The sequence below is a fragment of the Haplochromis burtoni genome, unplaced genomic scaffold (genome assembly GCF_018398535.1).
Source record: "Haplochromis burtoni strain Fernald_Lab_line unplaced genomic scaffold, NCSU_Asbu1 Contig_641, whole genome shotgun sequence".
Lineage (NCBI taxonomy): Eukaryota > Metazoa > Chordata > Actinopteri > Cichliformes > Cichlidae > Haplochromis > Haplochromis burtoni.
The window spans coordinates 177,498-197,310 of NW_024583002.1; the positions used below are offsets into that span (position 1 = coordinate 177,498).

The 19,813-nt window shown below is 39.3% G+C and overlaps 1 protein-coding gene across 2 annotated transcripts in view; it reads left to right on the top strand.

Moving 5' to 3' along the window:
• Positions 1-19,027, top strand: part of LOC102298519 (RNA polymerase II elongation factor ELL) — a 32,555-nt gene extending 13,528 nt beyond the window's left edge. The window contains exons 3-13 of one of the 2 annotated variants that reach the window (XR_006053127.1): positions 6,180-6,307; positions 8,270-8,433; positions 10,881-11,125; positions 13,832-13,956; positions 14,408-14,510; positions 14,725-15,211; positions 15,853-15,904; positions 16,248-16,419; positions 16,515-16,559; positions 17,027-18,678; positions 18,736-19,027. Coding sequence is in view for 1 of the 2 variants with exons in the window: in XM_005949196.2 (XP_005949258.1) it covers positions 6,180-6,307; positions 8,270-8,433; positions 10,881-11,125; positions 13,832-13,956; positions 14,408-14,510; positions 14,725-15,211; positions 15,853-15,904; positions 16,248-16,419; positions 16,515-16,559; positions 17,027-17,137 (1,632 nt within the window). In the remaining variant the exon portion in view is untranslated. Of the gene's footprint in view, positions 1-6,179; positions 6,308-8,269; positions 8,434-10,880; positions 11,126-13,831; positions 13,957-14,407; positions 14,511-14,724; positions 15,212-15,852; positions 15,905-16,247; positions 16,420-16,514; positions 16,560-17,026 lie in introns of both variants that reach the window. The other variant, XM_005949196.2, reaches the window with a different exon arrangement.
• Positions 19,028-19,813: the final 786 nt, after the last annotated feature.

Consider the following 19,813-nt stretch of genomic DNA (forward strand, 5'->3'; position numbering starts at 1 on the left):
TCTTGGTGAATCCAAGGTTACATTGGTCTCTAAGCTGACAGAGATCTGCTGTGTGATGCCCTGTCTGAAGGACTGTTGATCAGAGGTTTCCTTGAGTTGGGGGCTTTGACTCTACAACTGTAGGATCTATGACATAATGGTTTGCTGTTAAGCTGAAGCTCGTGGGTGGGGCCAATGTTTAGAGATGTAAACGTGTCTCATGATAACACAGAGTCAGAAGACTTTATTTATCCCCAAGGGGCAAATAAGAGACTGACCTTGCCGACCGTACATACAATACACAAACATCACATTGGGGAGACCGGTCAGGCTAGGTAGGTGGCCGGTCAGCCGCACGAGCAGCAACCCGGAACTGAACAACAATGGAAAATGCACAACATGAGAAAAGACGAGGAGAAAAAAAGAACTCCCCCCAGACTGAGCTTCAACAGGGAGATCCATTTTTTCCCCAGTCAGTAGCCCATTGGAGGCAGACTTTAAACCCTTTCCTCTTTGTGGGATGTTGATTTCTTTTTTTCCTTATTGATTCTTCCTTGTCTTCTTCAGTCAACACTAGCAGCTCAGTAAGGTACGGGCTTATGACTGACTTAGATTTATGCGCTGAATCGTTGTAGAGGCTTCAACCTAACTTTCATGAATGGCCAACGCTATTACCAGCTTTGATGCTTTTACGTGGTGTTTTATATGTTAATTATCTTCTGGCAATGTCCCGATGTTTCATATGTGGTGCCACCCACATACAATTAAAATGTGGGGACTTTTTCCATCTTTGAATGCTTCTCTTTGTTGTGGTTAGCATTTTAAATTTTCAAAGAATATTCAGGCAATCATTTGTCCCTCTGGGTTTTCGACTCCTTCGTACATTATCTCACATCCATTCTGAAAGTTTTTGCATCTCCCTCTAGAAATTTGCTGACAGCAGTGAGTTATTATATTGAAGCTATGATGATTATTTTGTCACTGATTAAATCCAAAACCTGCAGTGAAAAAGTAGCTGCACAGGAGTATTAGACAGTACTGAACAGGCCAATCAAAACAGCTATGAGCTGCATTAACCCTATGTGTAGTTACATTTCCAGGGAGGTGCACATCAGGTTACGGCATAAGTTATGTTGTAGTGTTTCTGGGGTGTTTTTGGTTACAAATTACCAAAGTCATACATTTAACACAAGTATAAATTTCCTGTTACGTGTGCTAATATTTAGCATAGTATTTTCTGTGTTCTTAAGTTTAGTTAAGCTTGTTAGCACGCTAACAGAGTACCTCTGAAGGTTTAATTTAAGACTTTAATACCAATAATGCAATTTTACTTTTTCATGTTAAGAGTGACAAAGAAGTACAGATATCAGATTTACAGTATCAGGATTACTAATGTTTGTATTTGTTTGACTAATGTTTAGCTATCGTGTGTAATAGATAGAATAGATGCTATCCACATCCAGATGTTATCCAGAAGTCTCTAACTAGAGTTGCAGGAGGTGATGCAGAGAATCAGAATCGCATTTATTGGTCAAATATATGTGCAAACACATAGTAGGATTTTGGTTCTGGTCGACGGTGTCTCTCAAGCACAACAATGTAAAACACACAATATATGAGCGACAAAAGAAGAAATAAACAATATACATGAGTGGATCATGATGAGACAGGTCATGGTCCCCAACACACTATAATACACTATAATAATCTGGTGTGCTCTGAGTCTTACTCTGAGTCTTACTGGGCAGCACAGTTTGTTTGTTTGTTCAGTTACTTTTTTTGTAATTGTGCTTTTACTTTTAGATGTAAATATAATAATTATATTTCTCAAAACAGTTTATGAGTGCTTTTCTGTTTGATCAACTAATAGATTTTTTTCCCTTGCTTGTCTCAGACTGTTTCTCTGCTTTTTCAGATGAAACATGAGCTCTTATTTAATGGCTGCTTCTCTGGTTTTGCAGCTTAAGTGGTTGTTGCGTGAAATAAGCTGTAGGTGTAAAATGATTTGGACTGACAGAGATGCACTAAGCGTTAGTGATTGCAGTGACATCTGTATGTAAATCAGCATTTTTATTTGTGTGCCTAATGTGGTTGTTTAACTTGCAAGACTTTAAACTTTATTGCTGTTCTGTTCTGTTTTGTTTTTTTTGCTTTGAAGAAAATGCAGGCATCGCCTTATGAATCATTAACAGAAATGTCTTATGGTGGGGGGGGGGGGAATGCTTTTGGTCTTCTCCCCTGTGTAATCAACATGTTTTTGTATTCCATTTTCTTATAAACAATGAGACATCCAGTGTTAACTTGCAGGACTATCTCAGAATAACATTACACAGTTCAGCAAAGGCTGAATTAAAAACACAACTTTTTCAGGAACTGAGATCCACCTGTGTAGCTACATGTAAACTGCTCTGTCCCATCCGAGTTAAGCTAAATATAGGTTGTATAAATTCCTGTGATGAAAGCCTGCAAGTAGAGACATGTGCAGCAGGCTGATAAGAAAAGAGACCCAACGTCTGTTCTTTGTTGCACACTTGCAAAACATCTGAGGTGACTTAAAGGCAAATACACAGAGGTAATGGGCCACACAGCTGAATGAGAGTAGATCAGAATTCCCTATAACAGTATTAGTTTTGTTCAGTTTAATAGCCTATGAGGCTCTTGTTGTTTCTTTAAAGTGGCACACACGTAAAACATAGCATATATCTTCATTCTAGATCTGTAGAGACTTTTAATTTTTAAAAACTGATATATAAACAATATATCATCATCAATTCCTCACCTTCAGCTCTTCACACGAGACCATATTATACTTGCTAATTTTTCCAAAATGCACTCAACATTTGTATCTGTATATAGAGGAGGCAAGCAATAGAAACTATTTTCCACCCAAGTGAAACATAAAGGAGTTGATCTTTTGTTGAGCTAATCGAAGCTTTAAATTAAAAACATGAGCAGTTAATATCAAATAGTGGTGGGGGAAAGCAAGAAACAAGAAAAATGGTTTAAAAATGTCAGAATTGCCAAAAATAAGTTACTGCTTTTACAAAGTGTGGCAGTCTGACACTTCGGTGACGTTCAAAACAATTTGATCATCCATTAATTGGGATAAATAAATGGTTCTTAATATTTTGAACTTTGAGCTTAAAGGCATTGAGATGCTGCCATGTGATTGGCTGCTTGGATATTTGCATTAATGCGCATTTGAACATGTGCAAAGTGCAAAAGTGTCAATAAAGGCAGAGATGTGAGAATGTGATTTTAATGGAAAACTGAGGGATCTTAAACCAGCGTGATCATTTTTGGCTCCTAAAGTTGTGTAATTGCTGCCATTTAAATGTAAATATATACCTAATGAAAACAAAGTAATTTCTAACAGGGCATGCATACCAATCATAAGTTCTATTTTAGAGTCTGATTCTTTATTTAGATTATATTCAGCTTAAGTAACTTAGAAACTACATTCTGTGGTATGTGTTTGTACCGTTCAGTGCTAATGCCCAAGCCCGAGCATCTGTGTCACGTCCACACTTGGAGCTGGAAAAATCTGAGCAGGGACTGCACATTGTGTTCTGAATGAAACCAGAGTCATGTAGTGAGGAGACAGAAAAGGAGAAAGCAGAGGAAATCCCCCGTGATATCTGCACTTTAAGCTGCTTCCCAACCCAAAAGGACGCCACAGCTGCCAGCAGCATGAAGAATGGGCCGATATGAAACTGCTGATCCCCCCCCCGGCCACTGTTAGGAGACTGCGATGACAATGTGGATGTCTTCTGAACTCTGAGACAACTCAGTCACTGTATTTCCTGTAGCTGATGAAGTGGCCTTTACTCACTCATATGCCCCCTCAAAAAAACTAAAAAACAAACGCTTCTACAAATTTCCCATAAATGAAAGTAAATATTTCAGGATTTTGCTCACAGACCTACAATTACATCTTTTTCTGTGGTCAAATCAACGTTGATCCTAACTTTTTTTTCTCATGCTCCCTTTTCCAAATCTGTTAGTGTGTGTGTGTGTGTGTGTGTGCACTCACATGCATTGGTCTGCCCTGGAGGTTGCAGCCTTGGCTCTGCTGCGCTCCACTGAGTCTGCCAGGAGATCTCATGGACGCCTCAGTGGAGCGGACTCTTAAAAACACTGCTTACCCAAGGAGATTTATTTAAAGTTACAGAGCAGTACAAAGTGTCTAAAACCTCTGAGAGAAACTGTGTGTGTGTGTGATTCATTGTACATGCGAGACTGTGTTGAAATGCTACGAAAACAAAACAAAAAAATGAAGCCAGTGATGTTTGTGTTCTTTCTAAAAGGTGTGTAAACCTTGTCATTTTAATGCAGTATTTCTCCACAGCTCATTTGTCATAGTCCAAGCGTTTGTTCTCAAGCAACTGTAGTGTTTTTGTTTTTTTGTTTTTATTCATCTCCCACATTTTACCCCAGAGATAATCATCACATTGCGTTGGCAGATTTCTTCTCTAACAGACTTTGACATGTCGCCTGGTTTCAGTATGCGTTTTCCAACCTGTGTGCGGTAGGACACTACTGTGCACACATGAGTGTGATTTTTAGGGGGGAACAAACAGTATGAAGGTGCTAATGAAATTGCTCTGTTTGCTGTTTATAAAAATGAATTGCATTTTTGAAGAGCTACACATCCTTGAGGAAAGAAATCTGTAAATAGAACCATAGCACCGCCTACAAAATTAAATAAAATAAAATTCAGTAAAGTTCAGTAAAAAAACTTGCATTCCAGATCCAACAGGAAGCCCACCATGTTGATTTTGCTGAATTTTGCACCATTTTTGCCAATTTAATATGGGGTGCTCAAAGGAGCGAGAGCTGTTACTTCCAGTTTGAATTTTAATTGTTTTAATGACTTATCATTGTGCGTAACGTAATGTAGAAACTAAGCACTTTGAATCACCTTGCTGTTGAATTGTGCTATATAAATAAACTTGCCTTGCCTTACTTTGAGCCGCTCCATTATTTGCATAAGGGGTCGCCACAGCAGGTAGCAACAAATATTGTTATTTTAATTTATTTTTTTAATGTCAGGTCCTCTTCCTGACCCAACCCCAAAGGGATTTGGCGTACTGTCATGTTTCCAATTTCAGTCACTGAATGTTTGAGTTTAATGTAAGCTCTACAGTGAATAAATGAAATTCTAATTTGTGTTGTGGTGGTGGAACAAGATAAAGGAACCTTTTCCTCACGATCACCATGTGGCAGTACGTTGGTTGTCCGTAGGTTCAACACAGAACCACATCCTATCATGTGGCTGAGTACTGCTAAAAAGGAGCCAGTTGAGGTGGTTCTGTGATCTGGTTAGGATGTCTCCTGGGCACCTCCCTTTGGAGGTTTTAGCTTAGCCCCTGTCGCACAGGAGATAGAAGTCAAAATACACAAAGCACCAATTTTCTGTGTGCTACTTTTAATGTTTTTATTTATCCTCCTCCCATCCTCCTCACCCTCACGGTAAACTTCACCGTTGTTCCCTTTCCTGTAGAAACCATGCTATCTGCATGTGTCTGCTCTGCTGTGCTGGGCAGCCAGTGCACAATATAGGTTTTTTTTTTGTTTGTTTTGTTTTGTTTTTTGGGGTGGGGGGGGGTTCACTTTTGCACACAAACCAAAGTCTCAGTCTGCTTTTTGTCCATTTAACATCCTGTTGGGTAAAATTGTTGATGAAATAAAGTAAATTCCCTTTGGTGGTATTATGCATTATTGTGCATGTTACTTAGTCTTATTTCTGTGGCATTGTGTTGTGAAAATAAAAACTTCACTGATTTATGGTGATTGCAGAAACCTTGACTTTGGATGGTCCTGTGTTCTTGGCTTAAATGCATCTGGCATCAGCTTGCCTAAAATTGTGCTGAGTAGATAATTGCTTTTCCCTGCAATGAGTTGACAGTTTGAAATATGATCAAAAACGCTTAATCTCTTAGGAAAATGATAAGTTAAAGCAACTAGCTGGCAGTCAAATGAAACAATAAAACCATTCTTTTACTTTGCGTGGTAATGCGCTCACACAATATTTACATAAGCTGTTTTAAGGACAAAATCAGCTGGCAGGAAAACCTGGAATACATTTATTATCGTTTTGTGGGTGCGTTTAACACACTTATGCAACTTGGTCATTCATTCGACTTTGTTATTATTTGCATCTGCTAAAATAAAAATCTTTTCCTCTGTTTTCTCCACAGTACATCAAGATCCCAGCTCCCACTTCAGAGTCTCCTTCTGCCCTCCGTGTCTTTTCCTTTTACTTGTCCAGCGACAGCAAAGACCAGCCACAGGCCAGCTTTGACTGCATCCATCAGTATGTGTCGAGGTATGAATCCGAAACTTGTTTTCACAAGTCAAGTACTATTATTGCCACTGAATCAAGATCCAACTTTGAGCACCATGGAAGACTAATCAAAAATCCCTTTTTCCCCGTTACATTAATCAGCAAAGAATTTTGGCAAATATTTTCAATAAAAAAAAAAAGAACTCTTTGTTAAAGCTTCAAACTTGGCTATTCTTCTCTGGATAAGCGCAGCCAAAAGTTCTCGCTCAATATGCCTGACCGAATTTGCCAGAACACACACACACACACACACACACACAACCCCAGTGAACCACCTGCAGACTTAAAATATGCTGCTAACATTTATGTTGGTTATTATCACTTATTAAGACCAAATAGATGTACACACAAACTTCATACCCACATACCAGCCAATCACATGGCCACAGCTCAGTACATTTAGGCATGTAAACTGAAGTTCAAACAGACCACCAGAATGGGGAAGAAAGCTGATTTAAGCGCAACTATCTTTAGGATTTACAGAGACTGGTCAGAAAAATAAAATATGCAGAGATCGACAATTCTCTGGATGAAAATGCTTGTTGATGCCAGAGGTCAGAGGAGAATGATCAGACTGCTTTGGGTTGATTATGAAGGCAACAACTCAAATAATCACTTATTACAACAAAAGTATGCAAAAGAGCTTCTCTGTAAGGACAACTTATCCAACCTTTAACCCTCTTATCAGCTAAGAACAAGAAACTAAAAGAAAAATAAAGGATTGCAAAAATGTTTAAACCAAGATCCATCTTGCATTGCATCAACAATTTAGGCTGGTTGGGTGAAGGCCAGCCTCAGATTCAGTCTGGAAGATTTATAATACTGTTTTTTGTTGAATCCACATTTTCAGCCCCCTTCAGTCTGGTAACTGGTTGCCTGCATACATGGCTACTGGCATCCACGTATTGTCTGAAGGTTGCGGCCCAAAAATGTTCCAAATGTAGAAGAAAATGCAAACAAAGTACACCACTACCCACTTCCAGTGGGTCATAAATGGTTATGAAGAAGGATTGCGTATTGCTTGTGCATCATTTGTGGAGAATTTTGCAAAGTACACTTTTGAGCTTCCAGATGTGTAAGTGGTCTGATCCTCTTGTAGTGGCTCATAACCTCAGAAGACACTGTCTCCCTATGCTTGCAAATCAGAAGAGACTGTTTGCTTGCATCTTACCGTACAGACCATGGGGCACTTGTAATTTCCTGTAAATTTCTGGGCCGAACCTCTCATTACTGAGACCCGCGTTGCTTTATTTATGGAGTGGATATGCTTGGAAACTAAAGGTTATGCTCTGTTGCGGCTTCTTGGTGCCAGATGGCTAATTGTGGCCTGAACTCTAACTAGCTTTCATTTCAGCCAGTTACTGCAGCCAAGAGAAACAGCACATCAGCATGACAGCAATATCTTGCTCCCGTTGCCCCCTGCATTTGTTTTGATATTTGGAGGACAGAGTGAAAGAGTGGCCATTGGTCACTTATGTTATTGTATAGTGAAAATGTCTCAAATTAGCAGGAATTGCTACTTTTTTTAAATTTTGTTCTGTTTTTGTTTGTTTTTTGGATTTTGGCAGCTCTGTAAATCTCTGATTTATTTGCTCCATTAATGGAGCTCAGGTTCTTATTTTAACTTTTTACTTTTGGCCAAGATGATTCTTGTTTTGCAAGCATGCCGACAGGAGCCAAGTTAATCCTGGCGGTTTTTCTACATGGTCTGTCCTGCTCTGAACCAAGATATATAGCCTTTCTCACATGTCACAGGCTGCAGAGCTAAATCTAGACAGTGACATAACATACAGCAACCACAGGTTTAGCCAGATTCCGCCACAAAGCCACTTTCTGCTGCAAAGGTTCTGCGCTGGCATCTTGCTTTGAGATAACTTAAAGGATGTTTTTAAAAAGCAGCAGAATGCCGTGAAGTTCAACAGCTGGCTGTTTTTTATTTTGTAGTGACGGCCGCGAACAGCTGGAAGGTCAGGGCAGCATCCAGGACAAGATCACTGTGTGTGCCACCGATGATTCCTACCAGATGACCCGCGAGAGGATGTCGCAGGTGGAGAAGGACAGTTGGAGCCGCTCTGCCATTGAGATCAAACCTGGAGCAACACATCCAAGTAAGATTAAGCAGAAGGCTTCTGTGGCAGGAAAACCGAAATCGAAGATGATACATCTGCAGATTTTCATGTGGAAGGGCCAAATGGCTTTTTAGTTGGAGAGGGATCAGCAATTTGGATGTGGATACAAAAGAGGCTGTATAAAAACCCAAATAGAAATATAATAGCACCAATAAAAGTAAAAGGAATATTTGCCTTGAAAAATATTCCTTTATTTATTGCTTGAAGCTAAAAACCAGATACTTTCCTGTTTTTGATGTGCGATGAAACCACATGCGTAGGCTGTATTTTTGGTTATACCAAGACAAAAGCTAAGCCTTTTCTCCGATATTTAATGTTTGTCATTGTTCAAAGTCAGAAACTGTCTTTAAACTTTAATTTCAGGGAGTTTCGATTCACTGCCAAGCCCTTACCATTAATACAACTGAAAAGTATAGTTAATGGAGCCATGTCTCTAAAACAAAGATTATTGCAGAATGAGAGCTGTATGGGACGTGCAGGTTTTACTAACTATGACCTGAAGGCTACCTTCTGTGTTTTTTCCCTGTTCGCTAAACTTTGCTGCGGTTATGCAAAACTTTTTCTTGGCTCTGTCCTGGACCCCCATGTCAGTGCTGAAGCTCCAGGGAAGCTGCAACTGTAGTTGGTTTAAACCAGATTACTGCATGGATTGTGTAACATCAGATCTTAAGGTGAACATGAGAAAGCAGTATAAATTGTAACTCTCACAGAATTTATTAGAAAGAAAGCCAAACCCTATCAAGCACGTATCTGGCACACCATAAATCCCCATGACATTATAACATAATTCTCCTTATTTTCATCATGATAAATGACTAACAGAAGTACACATGCATGAAGTTATCTGTTGGACTTACTTTTTCTTTTCCTGTCACTGACCTGCAAAGCGCAGATTAACCCGTAATGGGATTAGCACAGAGAGACGTAGCTTTCACTGCTCTAACATGCCCCATCTGTCTTCACTGGAGATACAAGCGATAATCAATGGCATCTTTACATCTAAGGACAAGTAGCTGCAAGTCTGATCTATAAATAGCAGGTTTCAGATGATATCTCGAGTAAAGTGTTCATCACTTTTTTTTAAAAATCTGTTTATTTTATCTCAGATCTCACTGCCTTAAGATTCTTTTCTCCTTGTACCTTCCTGAGCCTTGTTCTGCTGGAGATTCCTTCCTGTAAAAAGGGAGCTCTTTCTTCCCACAGTCGCCAGCTTGCATAGGAGATTGTCTGATTGCTGGGGTTCTCTCTCTCTAACCTCAGGAATCCACCAGGCGTGGCTGTGTTACATTCTGACCGCAGTAAGACGGTGCTTGTAATTCCACAGGATGACCCACAAAGTATTTCAGAATTGTCCCAGAAGTGTATCCCTGCTTAAAATTGCACGGTTGTATTTTCTTGTCTTTTTCCCCTTGTTTCCTTTTTTTTCTTTTCTTTTCTTTTTTCTTTTAATAAAATATGAATTAAGCTACATAGAGCAGGTAAGGAGTAAAGACAGGAAATCAGACAAAGAATGATGATAGATAATCTGGCCAATTTTAAAAAATAAAAGACCCCTGGCAGACTAAATTGTGATTCAAAGCCATGCAAAGAACAGAACAAAACTGCACTGCAATCCGATCTCAAAGGCATGCACCTGGTGTTTTCCTTGTGCTATATTGTATGTAGACTGAATTCAATTACTGCATCAACTGGAGAAAACTGTTGTTCTCAGAACTACATTTTTAGCTCCTAACACAGAAAAGGTTATCAGGTTATAGGTTTACCAGCATAAGAGGAGCTTTTGAGAGATCTAGGTGTACTGTGATTGGTATAGTAGCAATACAAATAGTATTAACCTTGGTAAAACATGAGTCAAGTAACCAATAACTCTTAACTATAGCCATAAAAATAAACATGCAAACACCAACACTAAAATCCATTCTGTCTATAACTGGACTGCAAAATATAAAACAATTTCAAGTAAACACTTGTGAAGCTGATTAGCGCAATCCACAAGAAGGCAAAACATATTGAGAAAACTCAAGAGGCTAAAGGCTAAAACAGCAATACAAGAAAAACAAAGTTAATGTTGCATTCCTGGCCACTGGCTGGTTAATACAGTGATTCAGCTTTTCTATAAGCAATATGAATGCAAACAGATGGAAAGAAAGGAGAGTATGAAGTTCAACGAGGAGCTCTTCAGGTAGTTCTCAAAACTGCTTGATGCAAAACAGGCTTCTGTTTTGCCACCTGCAATAAAATGTGAAATATCCTGCTTTTTTATAAGCCCGCTCCTTGAGGCATAAAGTATTTATAATTAGATGTTGATTTGATTCATTAACATAATGTGTGTATCTTTTGAGGTAATGTCATCTAAGTTAATCCATCCTAAATCACAGGCGGACTGATGCATCATCGTAGATCTTGTTCTTTTACTTTGTGTTCAGGTAAATGTGTCAAGTACCAAAAGAGGCCAGGCCCACTCCCTGCCTCAGATAGCAGCTTCTCCAAGTACTCTGTCAATAACCGGAGGAATGGCAGTATGGCGACCTCAATGCAGAAGCCCCTGAAGGATCGCATCGTCCACCTGCTGGCTCTCAAACCCTACAGAAAACCAGAGCTGCTGCTGTGGCTGGAAAGAGAAAGAGCAAGCCCCAAAGATAAGGCCGAGCTGGGTGCCATACTGGAGGAGGTACTTAGAAACACTGTTTGTAGACAAAATGTACAAAAGCTGAAGCAATTGCATCCATGCAGAGGCCACAGAGTGTAAAAAAAGATGGATTTAGCCACTGCAGTGTCATCATGTTGGTTTTCTGGATCCAAAAGGGGATTTCTGGGTAAGAAAGCTGCACCCATTAACTCTGTGGATGCACTGTTCAGACAAAGATATAATTTGTAGTACAATACTAGTATAACACAAGTTGACTCACCATAACTGAAGTATAAACGTGGATAATGTGTACCACACATACTGTTTGTTCATTAAAATACTCTAAAAAGCTCCAACAGCAGGGTTTAGAGTTCCCTCTGACCACCACCAGGCGGCAACGGGTGAAGTGTCTTGCCCAAGGACACAACAACCGAGACTGTCCAAGCCGGGGCTCGAACCGGCAACCTTCCAATTACAAGGCGAACTCCCAGCTCTTGAGCCACGATCGCCCCGGACAGCTGGTGGTTTCAATAACCAGTAAACAATGATGCGGTGGTTACTTCCATCTTTTATATACAGTGTATGGTTCTTACTTAAAGCCATCATGACCTTGAAAATGCATAACTCCAACAGATTGTCCCAAAGGGGGAAAATGAGTGTAGAAACAAACATTTCTTTCCCTTAATCATCATGTAAACATGTTTGCACCGGTTGCTGCTTGGCACACACGCATGCCTAGCGCAGCATCTCATGCATATATTTTTTTTTCAAATGTAGACTTTGTACATTATACTCCCTGAACATCCTTAAACACCCCTAATTGTCATTATATAAAACTTTAAAAAACACGCTATGGTTTTGCACATTATACCAAGACAACAGTGATTTACATTTCCAGCCAAGCAAATGTGCTTGTGTTGGCTCTGTTTTTGCACATTATATATGGCCATTGCCTGACATTCAACTAATATCACATTGTGAAAATCAAGTGTGTTTCCCTACTATATTTAACATAAAAAAAAAAAAAAAAACAATACATTTTGACACTGTCAGAGTGTCTGAAAGGCACTTAAAAGCTCTGAACAACACAGATCTGTGGTAATGTGTGTGCTGACAGAGACCAGCACCGTTTGTGCTTTAATCAAAGCCGGGATCTAATTTTAAGAAGTTTCTTTTGCTTTCCTGTAAATATTTTTGAGTTATTCCTAAGTGATGTTTGTTTGTGTGTTTTGCAGGCCTTCTGCTAGTTGATGTCTGTACACACATGTGGTTCTTGTCTCACTGCATAGGAGTAATTAGGTTGCTGCTGTAATTGTGTCTTCAGAGATTGTTTGCTATTGGGCAGACTCCTCTGTCTGGAGGCTTCAGAAAGATAGACGTCTTTAGAAAATGTGAGGGGAAAAAATCTGGGACGCTCGGATGGAAACGGAAACGCTGAGAAGGTGTTGTTGCTTTTCAGGAATGTGGATGTTTCGGGTTTAGCACATAATGGATTCAGGTGGTGGCAGCTTTTGTGTTTTTAAGTTTCTGAGTAGTCTTTTTATTTATTTTTCTACCATTTCATATTTTATTATCCCAATCGAAACAAGTTTGCAAGAAGCCCAACTTACTGACAAATTAGTAGGCGGAATATAAGACACGTTGATATCGATTGCTATTACATATGTGAGGACATGTTAAAAATAAAAAAAGAGGTTTGGTATATTTTAAGGATTAAAAAAATACCACAAAGATAATTTTTAACCCTTTTTGATGTTTTTGTTGTAATCTGTGGACTTGATTTGTATGAATCCAGTCGGCATTCATTGCTAATGGCTTCTCAATCACAAGTCAATACCAGTTGGCCACATCCTGGATTATACTCCTTTTTTTTTTTCTTTTTCTTTTTTTTGACAGCTAGAATGACTAAAATATGTAGAATGGACTTAATGTTTCATCCGATATGATTCAAAATGAGTGATTGAACCCATAAATCCACGAGGAAAGCATTTAGAGGTCAGCACTGAGATTCTGTATGACTAAAAGTGTTTTTGCAACCACAGCTATCATGAATCCAAAGTTAAGGCACTTATGACTTGGCTACTCTTGTGACCAAGAAAAAACCCTCATCTTTTATTCCAATCATCTGCATGGTGCTTTCTGTCACTGCAGTGGGCGTGTTTGAATGGCAGAATCCTGTCGCCACAACAGATTGAAGGCAGCAGCTTTGTATTCTCTGCAAAAGGCTTAAAAGAAATAAAGGTGTTGGCTACTTTTCCTGAGAAAGGATGTTCCTCACTTTTACATGACTGATCAGATGAAAGAAGTGTGTCTGAGAGATTTGTTACATGAGGACATTAAATGAGGCATATCCCTGGTCAGAAAGAGCTCCAACCTTCCTAACAGTAACAGCCAGAGTCTGTATGACTGAGATTTTTAGCCAAAATACAATGACTTAAATTCTGTCTTAATTAAGAAGTAGAAATGTGTGCGTCATCCAGGAAAAAATAACCTCTTATTCCCTACTTTCTAACCACTTTCTGGCAAACAAATTTGATGACTAACTGTTGAACATATGGCAATATTTAACTGCTATTGAAGCAGATGCTTTCCTCTGGGGCCGGTGGAGACTAAAAACGGAGCTAAAAAAAAAACGGTGAATGTCACATTAAAATTCACCATTTGGCATGGAGTAACTAATAAATAACATTTTTTCTAACTTTAATAGGAATTTGAATTAACATTGTGTGTTGTGTGATATTTCTTTAGGTGGCCAAATTGAACCCCAAAGACAGCAGCTACTCACTGAGAGATGACTTCTACAGGCATGTGCAGAGAGACTGGCCAGGCTACAACGAGGAGGAGAAGCAGCTTGTCAGCCGGCTGCTGGCCAGGTGGGCTAGAGGCAGGGGGTCCCAGATGGATGCAAGTTATGCGCTCTCATTAAACAGCTTGTTTTTGTGTAACGTGCTGTACGTAAACGTGCCCTTTCACTTTTATGCCTGATATATCTTATGTATTAATTCCCCGGTGGTACAGGTGTTAGCTCATAAATAACAAGATGATGACTGAATCATTGAAACTTCATTTTGCACTTGTTATTCGCCGCATTAGAAAAGTAAGGTCTCCTGCACATCTTCTTTCACTCCCACGTGTTTCTGTATAGGTGCTAGTCAGCCCTCAGAGGCAGACCTTGTGTGTCCTTGCTATACAGAGAATCTTTTCCACCTTTAAGCTCGGCCATATTCGGGCTTCTGTAAACCAGCAAGACTAGGTGTTTATGAAATTCCCAAAGGTGCTTTGGTTGTGTCTGATTGCTTTTTTTTCTCTCTTTCTGTTTGATAGGAAGTTGCAGCCACATATTGGCAACCAGTCGCGAAATCCTCAACCAAACCCATCAGTACTGAGGACGTCAGAGGATCAAAGCATAGCAAAAAATCTTGCAGTGGTAAATGGCTGTATTGTTCTCCATTTACCTTTCAGTATGTGTGAAAGTGGTTGATGTGGTTTTGAACGGATGTTGCTTCTTTACGTCAGTGTAAATGTGTGCCCTTTGCCCTCTAGTCTTTACCTTTGTCTGCTGGAATTAAAGTTTATTCATGAAGTTTGTATGAAAATGTTTCAGAGATGTATTTCTTGTTTTTCCCTGTCTGTTTCCCTAGAAACGCCCTGTGCCTTTTGACTCACAGGAAAGACTAGCAGCTAAGAGACAAAAACTCACAGACCAGAGGTTACAACGGCAGCCAGCTGTAAACGGACTCTTAAACAATAAAGGAGGACACAATGATGCAACTCCTTCCCTTAACCCAAGTTTCCACACAAAGACTGAGTTTCAAAGGACAGATAACCATACTGATAACCAAAATGGTTTACCAGGGAGCCATAATTCCTTTCCTCTAATGCACAAACTATCTAGCACTTCTGACACGCCTGTTTCAGAGACCAGGGAGCAAGAACCCAAAGTAAGCAGCCTCCAGCCAACCCAGCGTGACTCCAACTGCGCTCAGCCACAGCTCGCCAACAGCCAGCACAGAAAGAAGAAATCGAAAAAGCACAAGGACAAGGAGCGCGAGAAATTTAAAGACGACCATCGGACTGACTGGTTAAAGACGAATAATGAGCTCGAGAAGAATCCAGACAAACTTGACAGTAAGGCCTTCTTTCCCCTGTGTATTTAAAAAAAAAAAAAACAAACTAAAAAACATCTTGTAATGTTTTCCAGATCATTAAGTCAGTGATTGTAGTTTTGCTTTTTCATCCAACATTCCCCCAAATTCCTGTCAGCTGGATTTAAATGCCCCTTCTTCATTGCTGCCTCTCGTGTTAAATTAAACTACTTTGTTTATTTTGGCACTGGCGCTGTTTCGTCCATTTAAATCCAACTGGATAATCGTATTAGCAAAAAGTTAAACAGATGTACCTAATAAATGGGCAGGTGAGTGCATGTGAAGTCCCCCCCTTGCAACCCAGTGCTGTATCAGCACAGTATTATCTCATGACTGTATGTGCTTCCTGAAGCTCCCCCTCTTGAGTCTTCAGTGTGTTATGTGGCTGACTGACTCAACAACAGCTTGGGTCTCTAAGCCTAGAGGTCTCCTGACACCCACAGGCTCTTAGCTAGTCTGAACAGAGGCAGAGATGAACACACACACACACAGACACACTGTGGCTTTTAGCAAAACAAAAAACACATTGCTTAATATTCAGACAATGGCAAAGATCCACATGGATGACTGTACTGATTCGACTGCAGCTAATGATATTTTCTTTTTCTTACGTTCTTGCTCCAGATCCTGACATAACAAATACTGTGGTTTCTGAGGAGAAGCCAGATTATGTGCTGTAAGTCTGAACATGTTTTCAAGTTATTTTTTGATGACCTGCTAGAATCTTTTGCTTTTGTTTAAATGAAGTAGATGACAAGGATTCAAGAAGAAACTGTGTAGGATGACATTGTAGGCTTGTGCTACCATCTCGTGGCAGAAAGAGGTACTACACAAGAAGTAAACGAAATTAGGGAAATGGGCAGTTTAGAAATTTGCACAAAAAATATTGTGATTGTATCTCTAGGAAAGAATTCATATGGAAGAGAGTCTCTTGAAGGCTCAATGTTGCATAAGATTATTTCTATCTTCTGTGGTGGTCTTTACATTATCACACACTATGTTTCTGTGTCTACTTATAGAAAATACAGCCCCATAACAAGTTTAGAGCAACGTGAGCAGTACCAGGAGGATTTCTGCGCCGAGTATGATGAGTACAAAGACCTCCATTCCCGGATTGCCACCATAACTCACATGTTCATTCAGCTGGGCTCTAAAATCAAGAGCCTGTCCCCTGGTACTCAAGAATATAAGGTACATGATATATGCAGATATGCAAGTGCTCAGTTTGGACTGTTATTCTCTATATGGAAACTAATATTAACAACTTTGTGTTTTGTACCATTTAGACAATGGAAGACCAAATACTAGAAAAGTACAACAAGTATCGCAAGGTAAGTCAGACACATTGAAGTCGTTTTTCTTGTAGTTCACATATTTGAGATTTATTTCAGATTTATCACCTATTGCTCATCTTTTTTTGTGCTCTTATAGTCTTAAATGTACATTTCAATGCTTAAATAGCTTGATTTTTTTAAGCAATTAAATTCTGTGAAAGCTGCTTTTATTAAACAGCGAGTAGTTAACCTAAACTAAACAAAGACAATCTTTAAGATTGATCCTCAATATTTTAGTGGTTAAAAAACAAATTGTTTTATTTATTGTTAATTGTTTATTTTTTATTTATTTGAGAGAATGTGGATTGTATGGTGTAGGCTGGCACTAGTTTAAGAAGGTTTTTTGCAGTTGCTCTATTTAGGATTTCCACCTGTCTACTATGTAAGTTTTGTAGGCGTGAACATAGAGGAAAACCATGTAAAACTCTTTTAATAATACACTTTTTTTTTTTTTGTCTCCACAGAAGTTCCCCGGTTACCGGGAAGAAAAGAAACGCTGCGAGTATCTCCACGAAAAACTTTCATATATCAAGCAGCTCATCATGGACTATGACGTCTCTAAAGCTTCCTCGTAGCAGATTTTCATATATGCATACACAAACAGAGTGTCAAACAAAGAGTTTTTATATGGTGAAAAGGTTTTATATGAAAAAGGCAGACACTATTGCAGACCACAAATGATGCCGTGAGCATTGATGATATTAAATCTATAGCAGATTTCTATTGTGGTCTTTTAGTTGTGTAGTTATGACTTCTTAAAAGATATCCCATGGATTTAAGAAGTCAGAGGGAGAGGCAAAGAGAGAGTCTTGGCACTAATGAGGACTGTGAACCTCACTTTGCCGAGACAGATACATTTCCTAAAACCTTCTGTCAGCCAGACTCGGTGTCAGACATTTGAATTGAAATATATCAAAGGTAGAAGTGACTTTAACTTATTCCCTTTGTTTTTGAGACTTGCTCAGTCAAACATTGCCTCAGGCGGTTTTTCACTCTCTCTTTTTTTTTTTAACATTTAAAGATTTAAATAAGCAGCATAAAAGAGACACTACAGTTCAGGTTCTTATCAAAGCACCCTAATTTGCGATTAATGACAGAAGCTGTGCACTGCAAAGAAAAAGATTTATCAAATTTATCCTTCATTTATCCTTCATGTCTTATTATGCAAAGTGGGTAAGATTTTTTTCCCCTCTCTTTTTCCACCTGCAGTGCTTCAGGCATTTATCTTGGAGGAAGGGATGTTTTAGAGTTCTGCATTACGTTTGTTCTGTACTGGAAATAAGTAGAATAATTGTCACCCTGTGGCAAAACAAAAAGTCATGTAAGATAATGACATTTTGCGATGCAGCCTGTAAGAGGTTCCTGCTGTTTAGCTGGAGTCAGCTGGTTTCTTACTTTTATGAAGTATGCGATCTTCACATTTCACACACTAAATTGATTCCGGCTCATTTTGAAAGCTGCTGAATCCAATTAGCAAAAATTTGTTCTCAATTACCTAGTTGAACATGTTAAGAGCTTCAGGTTCACATGAAACTTACTGCAATAAGTCGATATGTGCCGTATTTATTAAGTATTTATTAAGTACACTCCCTTTCTTTTGCTAAACTGACCAAAATGCTCAGACGTCATTAATAAGCAAGCAGCAAGTCTAGTTTAAAGTATTTAAACCTACTGGAAAGAAGTGTCTTTGTCTCTTTTTACATAGAACTACTGATGTATTTATTTTGAAATGATTTTGCTCATTCCTGTGTCGCTAGTCTCCACGGATCGTGGTAGCCGGTCTTGGTAGATCTAAGTGTTTGTATCCAAGCAAGAGGGGGAGAGGTTGTAGATGAAAGTATCATAACTTACTGTGTGTTTTGTCTCTGCAGCCCCAAAGGACTCTAAATATTAAAAGATTAATATAGCTACAGAAGGCCTCGGTAGCAGTGAATAGACACGTCACCTAACTCTCCAGCTATGTTTGAAACCATTCACTTGTACACTATAAAAATAGATTAAAAAAGAATGAGGCACATAGCAAACCTGTTACTTTAAACTTCAGTGCTGCTGTGAACATTTTTTATATCACAATGGCAAAAACTACTTTATTTTTTTCATGAATTGGCACATTGATGTGGCAAGGATATTGGAAAGTTGTGGGGTCAGTTATGATCCTGGAAATCTGTGCAAGGTTTCCAACATCGTGGGGTTTGATTTATTGTAATTTTCCACTTCTAAGTACTACATCGTGGTGTTTCGTAGTGAGCCATGGCTCATAGAGACAAAGCAACAAGGTTTACTGCAGCAGAAGCCTTGATGCAATAAAAGCAGCTCAGTTAGATGAAAACAGTTAAATGAACAGAACAGTTTGCATTCATTTTAGTAGGCACACTTGTTCAACTCATTTTTAAAGACCAAATCAGCCAATCACATGGCAGCAACTCAATGCATTTAGGCATGTAGACAAGACGACCTGCTGAAGTTCAAACCAAGCATCAGAATGGGGAAGAAAGGTGATTAAGTGCCTTTGAAGTTGGCGCGGTTGTTTGTGCTAGAATCCCAGCTGGTCTGTGCATTTCAGAAACTGCTGACCTGCTGGGATTTTTCCCACACCACCAACTCCATGGTTTACAGACAATGGTCCAAAAAAAGAGACAATATCCACTGAGCTGCTGTTCTCTGGGCGAAAATGCTTTGTTGATGTCACAGGAGAATAACCAGACTGATTCAGGCTGACAGGAAGGCAACAGTAACCACTTCTTAAAACTGAGGTATGCAGTTTGAACATTGCAGCAGAATGCCACACTAGTTGGCACTCCTGTCAACTAAGAACAGGCTACAGTTTCGGCACACTCACCAAAATTGGGGAAAAAAGACTGAAGAAATGTTACTCAGTCTGAGGAGTGTTCATTTCAGCTGTTACACTCAGATGGTGGGGACAGAATTTGGCATTTTCTCGGCACACTTTGGCCCCTTACCACACGAGCATCATTTAAATAATGATAAACGACCATTAGGATAAGGTGACCTGTCACGACGTTCAAATCATCTCAAACTGGTTTTTCAACCCGACAATGAGTTCACTATACTCAAATGAGCTCCACAGCCACTACATTACAATTGAATAGAGCACCTTTGAGATACAGTGGATTAAGAAATCCACATCGTGGATGTGCAGGTGACAAATCTGCAGCAGCTGTGTGAAGCTATCATGTCAATATGGACCAAAATCTCTGAGGAATGTTTTCAGCACCTTGTTGAATATGTGC